Source organism: Mus musculus, chromosome 9 (genome assembly GCF_000001635.26).
Source record: "Mus musculus strain C57BL/6J chromosome 9, GRCm38.p6 C57BL/6J".
Taxonomy (NCBI): domain Eukaryota; kingdom Metazoa; phylum Chordata; class Mammalia; order Rodentia; family Muridae; genus Mus; species Mus musculus.
The window spans coordinates 7757310-7769844 of NC_000075.6; the positions used below are offsets into that span (position 1 = coordinate 7757310).

The window sequence follows — 12535 nt, forward strand, 5'->3', positions numbered from 1 at the left end:
GTTTCTTTATATAGCCCTGGCTATCCTGGAACTCACTTTGTAGACTAGGCTGGCCTCGAACTCAGAAATCCGCCTGCCTCTGCCTCCTGAGTGCTGGGATTAAAGGTGTGTGCCACCACACCCGGCTCTCTTTTTAATTTTTAAATAAAGCAAATTTACACCTAGTAGCATGCTTTTTTCAATTTTTATTAGATATTTTCTTCATTTACATTTCAAATGCTATACCAAAAGTTCCCTATACCGTCCCCCTGCCCTGCTCCCCTACCCACTCACTCCCACTTCTTGGCCCTGGCGTTCCCCTCTACTGGGGCAGATAAAGTTTGATAGACCAAGGTGCCTCTCTTCCCAATGATGGCCGACTAGGCCATCTTCTGCTACATATGCAGCTAGAGACACGAGCTCTGGGGGTACTGGTTAGTTCATATTGTTGTTCCACCTATAGGATTGCAGACCCCTTCAGCTCCTTGGGTACTTTCTCTAGCTCCTACATTGGGGGCCCTGTGATCCATCCAATAGCCATCTACCTAAACCCAACATACTTTAACCCCCTTCAGCTTTCTTGTCACCACAGTCAGGGCACTCAGTGAACTCACAGGTCAGCTTGTCACACGAATCCTTCTGACAGTTGTCATGCTTCTGCAGCATTCTGTGGTGAAAACACAGGCTTTCCCCTTTCCCCAATAGGGTAGCTGTTCAGGATCAAGCCATATGCCGATAAGTAGATCCTTTTCATCTCACCTAGACATGACTATGTCTAGTTTTAAGATACTATAAGGCATTTATTAAGTTCTTTGACATCCAAATTTCAAAATTCTTAAAATAGAAATATGATTTATATAATGTGCACGGGGATATAATTCCTCCCCTACTTTGTTTTTTAAGAAGCTATAGTTTAATACCTTGTCTCTGAGAGTTATTAAATTGTTGACAAAACATCTCAAATACTTAACTGTTATAGTCAGTTTTAATATAACATGGGCAGTGACTAATTACACTTTCAGTTGTTTCTCTTGAAGAGCAGTTGTAACTAGAAAGCTTGAAAAGTTATTAATAGTCACATGTGCATAATTTATTTATTAATCAGAAATAAGAGCATTCATTTGCAGCAATTGATTAAGTATAAGTCCTCAAGAATTAATACCATTATGTGAAAACAGGTAGAATCTGAGGATACCAAGAACAATTTTTTTTTCAATTTGACATGGACATTCTCTAAAAATACCAAAATAATATCTTAAGCCATTACTGTTTTGATTATATAAAGAACGAGATTATTCTTATGTAAGGCCTGTAATCTGCCGAGATATAAATCCAGCATAGCATTGCCTTAAGGGGTCTTGTCCAGGCAATCCAGGACAAATTCTTAAATGCCCAAAAACAGTCTTCTTAAAAGAACAGCATTTTTCTTATGAGTTATATATGCATAAACCATTGCAAATTTGAGAATTTATAGTATCTGAGGGATGAACAATTTTAAGCAATTGTAAGCTCTGAGATATAATATTGACTATTAATATACAAATTAAAGCTTGATTATTTAACATTTTAAAGCACCATCTACAGCGCACAATTTAATTATCTGTGCTGAAGCAGGAGGAAATTCAAAAGAATAAACATGTGATCTAATTCACATATACTTTTCTCCCATAGAAGGGCTGTTTTTAAACACAGTAAATGGGATGCATGCATGAATGAACTTATAGAAGGAACAAGAGCATGCATAAAAACAATTTTTAACTTATCTTTAGGATAATGATTATCAATTTTATTTTAAAATGGTATGCAAAAGGCCAAATATCAATATTCTGCAATAACCAAATTAATTGCTGTTTGGAACAAGGAACAGACACTTTGTCAGGTTCTTAAGACACAATTTTTTGTTATAGGTTCTCTAAAATATACGAATTTATCTTACAATTCTTTATTAGCACCACAGCAGCCTTAATAGGATGTCAAAACTTTACTTTGAGGTGAACATCACCACGGCCTCGCCTGTCGCTCCCCAGGCCAAAGAGGCTGAAGCAGCCAGCCAGGAAACCGGAGCACCCCAATCCCCAGCAGGAAAAATATAGCCACCCCCAGCGGGGACAGGCAGATGCCCATGGGAGCAATGGTGCACGTGACCAGCCATGCCACTGAGTCTGCTACAAAGGCGCCTGCTTTCTGGCGCCCTCCCACACCAGCACCGCTCAGGGAAAGCTGCATACCCCACAGCCCTACTCCGCAGCAGCCAGCAGCCAGCCGACCTGCCTTCCGCATAGGCCAACGGTTGGCCGGGAGGTGAAGAAAGATGGCTTTACAATAATGTTTTCTCTTGCCAAAGAATTGCTGTGGGCACATTTAATAACCCTAACTAAAATAAGCAGCTAATATTTAATTACCATTGATTACAATTGATAAAAATTATAAAAGCTTTCTTTATTTTCTGCAAAGCTTTTTGTTCTTTGCCAGTTAATTTGTGTCTCTCAAGATAACATCCGACAAAGGTTTAAGTCACTTTAAGACCGTAAGGCGAATCCTTAGCCAATTAACATCTCCTGGAAGCTTTTGAAAATAAAATGTTGAAGCAAATCAATTTTTCGTTCTTAGATTTTTTTCTGTACCACAACTTTATAGTATAACTAAAACCCTAAATATTAAAAAGATATTGCCTCTGAATCTTTTCTGGAGCAACAGCTACTCCACAGAACTTTAAAGCTCATTGTGTGAGAGCAAAGATTTGAAATAAACTTCCCTTGAGAGGCATTAGCTAATAAAATACTTCCACTTAGGAAACAATATACACTGAAAGATTCAAACTCTTAGCTTCTTGTATTGAAGCAGAGACAATAAAATTTTTCTTACATAATGTAAAGCTATATTAGCCATACCTAGAGGCAAAATTTTCCAGTGATTACCAGTTCACTAGAAGCAAAACCTTTACAATTATCAAGATGCAAAAGAAAAAACAAACCTTTAAACCTATAATAACTTTACATGAAGTAGGCAAGCCAGATTGTAATGCCTTTATAAGTTCTACAGCCTGATTGACCTTTTATAAACTTTGACTTTGAACTTTTTTTAGAAAAACATCTGGGTAGATCTGCAACAGTGTTCTTTTAGCTAAAAGAAAATTCCCCTGGAGGCAGGAGAGGCAAGTTTCAAGAACTTCCTTAGGCACACCGTTTGCAAAACAAAAGAAAGTCACATAAGCCTTGCTGAGGCTGCTCTGAGCTTTGTATGGCTGTATGGCCACAGAGAGCTGTATTAGTGCCCTCATAAGATGATTACTGTTGTAATAATCTTAATTAACAATATATGGGTGAGTAGAAAATCTTAAATTTTCAAACTGCAAGCTGCAGACAATGGAACACTGGCAGTTTTAACCATAATTTTCAAGTTTCTTTTGCAATGCTAGGATAATATCTACAACCTTGGGAAAGCAAAACCCAATTTTAAAACAATTTATCATCTTTAAAATCAATATTAGAAGCATTACTATCATGTTACAAAGTTTGGCTGCCAATTTATACCTATGAGTGCATGACAGTGCAAATTTTAATGCTTCATTAAAGAGACTTGGTTTTAAATCTTATCTTTAAGTCTACCTTTTAGGATAAGAATCACACTAAATATTATCTCAACTAGAAGTATCCCTTAGAGGCCTAGTTTTTTGGCCTGCTTTATGCCACGGGTTTGAAAGACTCCAAACCTGAGTTACCAATTTAAAGCTGTCTTGCTACCAATGTTACAACTTTAAGAACAGTAAAAAACCAAATGCAGCGGCTACACGAGTCTTATAAATTTAGACCAATCAAAGAATTTTATTGTTTATAGCTATAGTTATAAAAAAGCATTTGTCATTTGCTAAACACAATAATCACGATTGCAGAGAATTTTCTAGGAAAAAACCAACTATCAGCTTTTTTGCCTTAAAACTAAGAAGCTGCAGACTCCCTTTCTTTAAAAGCAGTTTTTCCAGCAGTGGCTCCCCTGCTCTGCTTGATTCTTGGCTAAAGTGTGAGCCACTCTTGGGCTTTGCTGAACGAGCAGATAAAGTCTTAATCATTTTTATTTTCCAACATGAAACACAGAACATTGTCATTCAGACAACGAAACAAAACACACATGAATTGACACGTAAACAGATTTGGTGCACCAGACATTAGATAACACAAAGAGGGCAGAGAACTTCTGCCGCAGGGGCCGGAGAGAAAAAAGCAGGGCGTCCCCCGATTTTCTCTCTGTCTCTGGAAGAATTTCAAAATTAATTTTCCTTTATTTTATTTTATTATCTTAAACCCTATTCCTCTAGCTTGATGCAGTTCTCGACTGCAGACAACCGCCTGTTTTATTATTTTAAACCCTATTCCTCTCGCCTGAAGCAGCTTTTGAAAGCTGTGGACAACCGCCTGTTTTGTAGTTTCTAGTCCTTCGCTGCCGAACCATAAGTGGACCCAGCACCAGGTCAGCACTGTTCCAAACTTAGCCCGTAACCTGTCGCACCTCCAGCAACACTTTAAAAAATGAAGTTTAAAACCAGCGCTAGCATAAATACCTGTTGCTCACCGTGCCTGATATGATCTTCTGATTCTTTCCTTCTCGTGGAGCTCCACACAAGACAGCGATTCCCTCAGTGTTTCCCCGCCACTCCCATGTCCCTGGTTCGGACGCCAATCTGTTGTAAGCCGGCCCGGGGCCTACATGAACCGGGCACACCTGGGAGGCAGGCTGGGGCTGAAAGAGACTTATACTGTGAGAGAAATTAATGGAGACCAAGACACGTTTCTGTTCAAGGCCCGCGAGTTTACTAAGAGACTGTGCATATAAGGGGGAAGGCCCTGCCAGTTCACTCTTGGTGCCTGGAGCCGTTCAGTCAGCACTTTGTCGCCAGGCTGTTGCTTATTCAGGAATCTCTCAGGAAGACAGGTTCAGCCTCTCAGCAGGTAGCAGAAGAGCAGGGCAGTTGTCACTTCAAAAGAAGCCAAGTCGGAAAGATGCACCGCAGGTGGCCCCACCTCAGTGGCGACAAGGTTTGTACCAGCCAGCTTCAGGCTGGGGGAGGCTACAATTGTACACTGCGAATAGTCATAGAAATTCCAGCAAGGAGAAGTTTCATGCTTTATTTTGTTCATTTTGGACATGTTTGCTTGTTTTATCGACTGGTTGGTTTATTGAGTTAGGGTCTGATATAGTTCAGGCTGTCCTCAAACTTGCTATAAAGCTAAAGATGACCACGAATTCCAATCCTCCTTCAGCCGCCCAAGTGATAGAGTTAAGGGACTGTGCCTCCATTCCTGACCGGTTTGGTTGAGACAGGGTCTTACTATGGATGAGCTCATCTTGGAACTCGCTATATAGCTCAGATTAGCCTTGAATTTTCAGCAATCCTCCTGCCTCTGTCTCCTAAGTACTGGAATTACAGTTTTTCGCTACTACACCAGCTAGGGAACTGTGTAAACATGTAAGGTTAGATTACATCAGTATTCTTGAAACATTTCTTCTTGGGAAGTCAAAGGTAATGCCAGCAACTGACCTGGTGTCTGTTGAAGGCCCCTGGTCTCAGGCCACTTTCATGAGGCACTTATTTCACTGTTGAGATCCCTGTTCTTCTAGCTCAGTCGCTTCTCCAATACCCCGCCTCTTTAAATCACCACACTGAGCACTGGGTTCCAAAAACTGGAGTCAGGGCAAGCATTCATTCTGAATACAGAATGATCCTTCCTAGTCCATGCCTGGAAGCACTTGGCTAGATTCTTCAGAAATAGAACCATCAAATCCTAAACACACAGCTGTTTTTTAAAGCCCGTGGTAGATGCTGGTATTTTCAGGTTGGCTGGTTGCAGTTTCATATGTCTTGTAAATGTAGAGAAAACGGGCCTAATTAATCCATGATCATCACACATCTATAACAAAGAAGCTTTGTGGAAGTCGAAAAGTATTTTTCATAACAAAGTTTTAGGCTTATCTTTGAAATGCCCTGGATCAGGTGTTAGAGAGCTGCAATACCCTGTGGAAGCTGTGTCCATCTTCCACGTTAGTTGAGTGATGTGTACTAGACACATAATTTTAGAATTCTGAGTGGAATCAAAATGCAGCATTGGCCCTAGGGCTTACGAGGGATTTTGCCAAAAAACTAGACTACAACAGGCTGTTTTTGAGTCGGGACAGCGAACTCTAGAAGACAGGGATCTAGGTTATAGGTGCTAAGTTTCCAACTGGTCTGCAAACTGCACCGCCCACTCTACATGTTTTTCCAGTTGTAGAAAAAAGGAGGCACAAGTGGAGTACCAAGATCATGACGGTTACTTTGAAACTTTTTTGAGTCTGACTTTCCTTCACTCCTCTGAGAGGCTGCAATCATCCAGTCTGTGACTCCCTCTCTTACTCCGCGCCGCAACCATGCCAATCCCACCCGAAAACTTCTAAATAAAGCCTGTCTTCAGGAAGTCCTGGTAGACGACTACCCCTTGAAAGTCAGAGATAGAGCCACAGCTGTCGTAGCACTTAGTCCGGACCACGCCACTCCCAAAACCACGACCTCATCCGCCTCCGAGAGCCCCGCCTCTTATCCGCTCCTCAGTACTGTTCAGAGAGCCACGCCCCTCCCGTCTGAGGCCTGTCCCCCTTGCCCCGCCTCTGTAAGCCACGCCCTCTCCCGGCTCTCCTCTTTTCTCAGAGCCACTCCCTCTCTTGGCCCTGCAGCTCTTCCCCGCCCTGCCTCCTGTGGGCCACGCCCCTCCTGACTTTGCCGACCACGCCCTGGCCCCGCCCCAGGCCGCCTGGCCTATCCCTATTTGGTCACTGGGGGGACTGGCGGCGGCGTCTGCAGGGGAGCGGTAAGGGCGGAAGGGGACGCGGAGCGGTCGCGTGCGCGGAGAGCAGCTCTGGGCGCCGGGCGGTTGCTGCGGGCGCTCAGGGGCCCTGGGAACAATGGCGCTGTGCGCGCGGGCCGCGCTGCTGCTGGGCGTGCTGCAGGTGCTGGCGCTGCTAGGGGCGGCGCAGGACCCGACCGACGCTCAGGGTAAGTTGGCAGGCGCAGAGGAAGCGCACTGCGGCGGCCTGCCTCTCCATGTTCGGCGTCCGCGTGGAAAGTTCCACGCGTCCACGGTAGACTCCCACCCCAACCTCATTTCCCTCTTCGCCCGCGGGCCACCTGCGGAGCGAGACTCCGTCTCTCCCCTGCTTGGGGACGGCAAGCCGGCGTGGTGTGCAGAACTTGCTGAGTTTCCCTGGGATGGCCCTTCAGCCGAAGACTCAAGTTGGTCCTCTTCACTGTAGTTCTGTGGCTGGTAGCAAGACCTGTAGATTGAAATTTGTTCGCTAACTGCCGCAAAAACAGGTCTGATTGTCTACCCACACAGCTTCCTGCTGAAGGTACTCCCAGAATTCAAGTTGGATTCCAGGGCCAGTTCGGCTGAGTGGGAACCTTGGGTGTACGCGCCTTGTTCCCCTGCGCAGATGAGGCTTGTGCTCGGACTGTAGTCACTACTGCTGCATACGCAGCAGCCTTGAGGTCCCTGTGGTCCAGAGCCTACGACGTCATCATTAAGGTCATAACAAGATGATGTTGACAGCCTTCTGTGTTGGGGATTTTGTTTCTCTTCGAAACCTTGACGTTTTGAACACTTTGAGAAGAACTCTGAGTTTGTGAAAATTCTATTGTCCCTTGTCATCTACTAGAGTCCAGTCGCTAGGGAAATAGTAAACTAGGATAAGAAACTTTAAATGACCAAAGTCTTTGTGATTTTCAGCTCAGTCATCTGTTGTGTTTTTCAGTCTCATCTATGAAGGGATAACCAGTGAGTTTACTTAAGCAGATGATTTAGGCCCAACACCTGCTTTGGCTGGAATAATCTGGGTGAATTAAACAACCCTATTTCTGTTGTGCTGAATTTCACTGTGTTTTGTAGAGTCAGGATCTCTTGTATCCATGAAGCCCTAACTGGCTTTGAACTCCCTATGTGGCTGAAGATAACCTTGAACTTCTGATATGCCTAACTCTACTTCGGGGATTACAGGGCTTCTTCACTTCGATTGGTTATGTTTTATGTTTGCTCTTTTGACTTGTACCAGTGACAAACTGGAATTGCAGGACTACTTCTGAGATCAGTTAAGGAAAGAATGTTGAGACTCTGTCTTAGAGCAAATATTAGACTGCTTATGGGAGGAGGCCTTTATCCTACCCAGCTGCTTGCCTTGTGTGTACAGATTTTTTTCCTCTCACGAATTACTGATTGAAGTGGAGTGCCCTTTTCTATCTTTTGCCCTCAAAACATTTTTGTTGTTGTTGCTGTTGGACTTTCTCACTATGCTCTGATTGTGAGTGTCTCACTAGAGAGGTTAGTGCTATTTGGAAAACCTGAAATGCTCTGATGCCATGATTTCATGAACTAATAGAACCAATTCAGTTCTATAGAGATACCTTCAAACTGTGCTAAAAGAAGGTGTTGTTAAGGGAGTGTCAGGACCAGGCCTCTGGCTAATCTGAGGCACTTTTTAAGGCCAGCCAGGGCTACTTAAAGGAGACAATATCTAAAGATTTTAACAGCAAGCCAAAAAAACCAAATAACTAATATTTGTAGTCTTTATGTACAGCATGTAATTAGTCCAATTGGCATTACAATACATGGTGATTTTTAACAGTGTTCTGAAACATAGCTAATATTCCAGGTTCATTTTCTGCCATTGTTCCGCACCACCACCACTATGCTAAATTGAGGTTTGTAAATCACCCTTAGAAACCTTACCAGCCATCTCCTTTTCATAGCTGAGAAATCCTAGACTTCATGCAGTAAGCTAACTTATTTAAAGTAAAACAAGTATTACACCTTTGACTTCAGAGCAGAATCCAATCTCAACCATTTCATCATCATGCCACACCTGCTGTCCAGGGTATTGTAGAAAAGAGGAAATAATGCCATTGAACTTTTGGCTTTTTAAAATACTATTCTGCTTGACATGGTGGCATACATTAATCCCAGCATTCCAGAGACAATGCATGTTGATCTCTATGAGTTTCAGGCCAGCTTGGTCTACATAGTACCAGAATAGCTGGGGCTGTATAAAAAAACCTCTGTCTCAAAACACCAAGATAATAAAATAAATATATTATTAATAATAATGATTCCAGGTGTGGCGGCACATACCATTAGTCCTAGCATTTGGGAGGCTGTTAGTATTTTTTGATGGCAAATAACAAATTCATTTTCAACAACCTTAGGAGAATGAAATAATTTTTCATTAACTTGTAACTAAAGTTACAAAACTTTAACTTGTAACTGAAAGTGTGGCAATGTCTGTTCAAACATTCAAATATTTTGCCCAGAAATGCTGTCTTGGGAGTGACAGTAACTGAGTCCAGACACAGGTTGACCATGCTATAGAGATGTGCTGAGTATTGTAGCAGTGGGACACATTGCTTGTTAATAGCTTGTTCACCTTGATGCCAGAAGAGGGAGGACTCACGATGACTTGGTTGAGGAAGGAGCAGCTGATGATGCAACAGCAGGACGATATGGGAGGAAGAACATAGATCTATGCTGGCTTTGCAGATAATCCACCTGATCCACATCCAGACTCACTAAAGAGTTGAATAGTTTTTTTCTGGGCCTCAGTTCCTGTCACTGCAAAACGATGCTCCTGTCATAAAATTACCAGGAGGCTAAGATGAAGGAAACTTCTGTCTATAAGCACTTTATATTGTTGGCCCCAACTTGATACCTGCCAAATACATCTGCATTGATCCGACCTTTCTGAGTTCTGTCTCACACTGAATGATTATCCCATCCGGAGGAAGATACATGAGAAATAGATTGAACAGTTGCTAAAGATTTCAGTTATTATTGCTGGCTTTTCTTTGCATTTTAAAGGTTTCTTCGGTTTGTTTTGAGTGAAGGGGATTGTTGGGAGTGAGTTACGTTAGAAACAACACCTTTGTGCCTCTTTACACAAGGAGTATCTCAGAGTAGGACTCAGCCTGATATCAACAGGGTTGGTCTCTATGACAAGGAACAATAATAGTATTATTTGAGCTCCCTTCCTGTGTGGGTTGTAGTCTTTATTCAGATTCCAAAATAAACCACTGAAAAGTTGCTTACCTGAAAAGTGAATCCGCTTGACCTACTGAAGTCTTAAGGCACTAGCTTAAAATTACAAGTCATACTGAGATTGTCACTGAAAAGTGAGAAGCCTACAAATCTCTTTACACTGATTGACACTGGGGTTGCTGGTGGTTTTAAGACCAGGAGGCACCCATGAACAAGGAGGGCCTTTCCAGAGTGTCCATACCACCCAGAACAGCTGACATCACTTCTGCAGGCACCTCAACAGAGCGGTTGTCACCAAAAGGTGGCACATGCCAGTTGCTAAGTTGCTAGGGAAGGAAGCTTGCTGTGTTCTGTGTGAAAGATCTAACAATGCAGCCTCAAACTCACTGACAGCTCCAGGATGTTTCTTAGCAACAATGGTACAAGCAGAACTCCAGTGGTATTATCTCCCCTCCCCCATACCACTGCCATCCGCAGGCCATGCCCATCTGCAGCTGCAAGTTCCCCTCCCTCTCATCTGCATACAAGCTCCAGAGACTCACAATATCTGGGGTTAGGGGAGTGGGATGTATGCATGATGGATTCACATAAACTAAATGGGTCTCTCATTTACTTCAAGCTCACAGTTCCTTCTTCAAAATGCAAAGCCCTTGTCCTTCCCACTGTAGCCCAGGAAGCAGAGACAGCCTGGCTGTAAGCATGTCCAATGGACTGCTCATCAACCTGGTGACTCTGCCACATGGGCCTGAACTCTTCCTCAGGGCCCCCATCACACTGTCTTTCTATGGTATAGCAACTCTTCAGATCTCTCACACAAAGACAGTCAGACAGTTGGCTTCAATGTGTACACCCCTTGGAGCCCCAAACCTTTGATTGAAGGTTAGAGGGCTCCTGCTATGTTCCAAGTTAAATCTTCAGTATGCTTTAATAATGGATGTCTTTATTTTTGTAGGCTCTGCAAGTGGAAACCACTCAGTGCTGACCTCCAATATTAACATAACAGGTAAATATGAAAGATTCAAGGTTTCCTTCCAGGTAGCTATAGCCATACTGGCCTGGTAAGTGTATTTAAGCTGATATAACAACCTCAGCCTCAGCTGAGGTTCCCTCCTCCCAGATGACTGAAGCTTGTGTCAAATTGACAGAAAACAGTAACCAGGACAGGCCAAGTCTCAAACAAAAAGAAAAATACTGCTTTTTTTTAATATTGCAGGAAAGAATTTTATATTCTGCATGTGGCTGATGAATGTGTGAGTCTTCAGGTCCTCTAATGAGCAGAATTCCTCTGCACCATCCTGGCTGTTTCTAAATGCATCTCTCTCTCATCAGATTCCAACCTGCCATACTTAGTGAAACAGTTAGGCCCTCAGCTCACACTTAGTTTGGGACAAATGAGCTCCTTCTTGGGGCTGTGCACTCAGTAGCTTGCAAGTGTTATCATATTGCATAACAGGGCATCTTCTCAATGGCCTTGTTTCCAAGGCTGAGTCAGAAACTGGAAAAGGTTACATATATCCTGGTCTTCCTCAGTACTTAACTGCATGTCTATGATACACCATCACAGCCTGGTTGCTTGGGGCACAAAGTGGGCTACACCTTAACCTCCCTCAAGTGTTTGTGTTTAATATTCTCCTGGCAAAACATAGATGAGATAAAATTACTGACTTCTACCACTTAAGTTTACAGTTCCTGCCATTATGTGCATTCATTCACATTGTGCAACTGTATGGAGTTGTCATTGTTAATTTCTTCGGACCATGCCAATCAACACAGCTTAGGCTTGCCTCAAGTTCACTGTGTGAAATACAAGCTGGTCCTGAACTTGTAGTCCTCCTGGCTCAGCCTTGTGGGTACTAGGATTAGAGACTCTCAGCACCTCCCTGGTCATGAGCTTCTGTCCCAGTGGGTCCCCTGGAGTCCCGTTTGTTTCTCCCTCACAACTTTGTGCTTTGTTCTCCTCAGCCCCGCCTTTCCTGCCTGTGCCTGGGGAGACATAGCTGTGCTCCTGTTATAACCATTGTAACAGCTGTGCTGAGTTTCCGAATATGAAGAAATATTACTAAATACAGAAGACTTTTCACTGGGGAGAAGAGGGCTAGAAAGATGACCCCAATAATAGTATTTATTCCTGAGTAGTTAAAACTGCTTTACATATATGTTATTTGACTGTTAGGAGGGTGTCTTTTCCTATTGACCTATTTTAGAGGGAAGGAAGACGTGTGTGTGTGTGTGTGTGTGTGTGTGTGTGTGTGTGTGTGTCAGTGTGTGTGTGTGTGTTGTAGGAGATGACGTTATCAGATAGGAGCTTATATTGTTCTTATCAGCAGATAACGTGAGCTCAGTTCCCAGCCCCCACATCAGAGGACTCACACACACCCGAACCACTAAGTCCAGGGAATACAATGGCTTTGGCCTTAGCACGCACCTGTACTCATGCACACACAGGCACACATGCACATAGTTATAACTAAAATGATCTCTTTAAAAACAAAATAGAGCTTTAAAAG

The 12535-nt window shown here is 43.1% G+C and overlaps 1 protein-coding gene across 2 annotated transcripts in view; it reads left to right on the top strand.

Annotated features, from left to right (window-relative positions):
- Positions 1-6767: 6767 nt before the first annotated feature.
- The window catches only part of Tmem123 (transmembrane protein 123), a 30257-nt gene continuing 24489 nt past the window's right edge, over positions 6768-12535 (top strand). Inside the window, exons 1-2 of one of the 2 annotated variants that reach the window (NM_133739.2) lie at positions 6768-7003; positions 10981-11031. In NM_133739.2, the coding sequence (NP_598500.1) occupies positions 6913-7003; positions 10981-11031 (142 nt within the window). In that variant the 5' untranslated portion in view covers positions 6768-6912. The remainder of the gene's footprint in view (positions 7004-10980; positions 11032-12535) is intronic. The other variant, NR_152989.1, reaches the window with a different exon arrangement.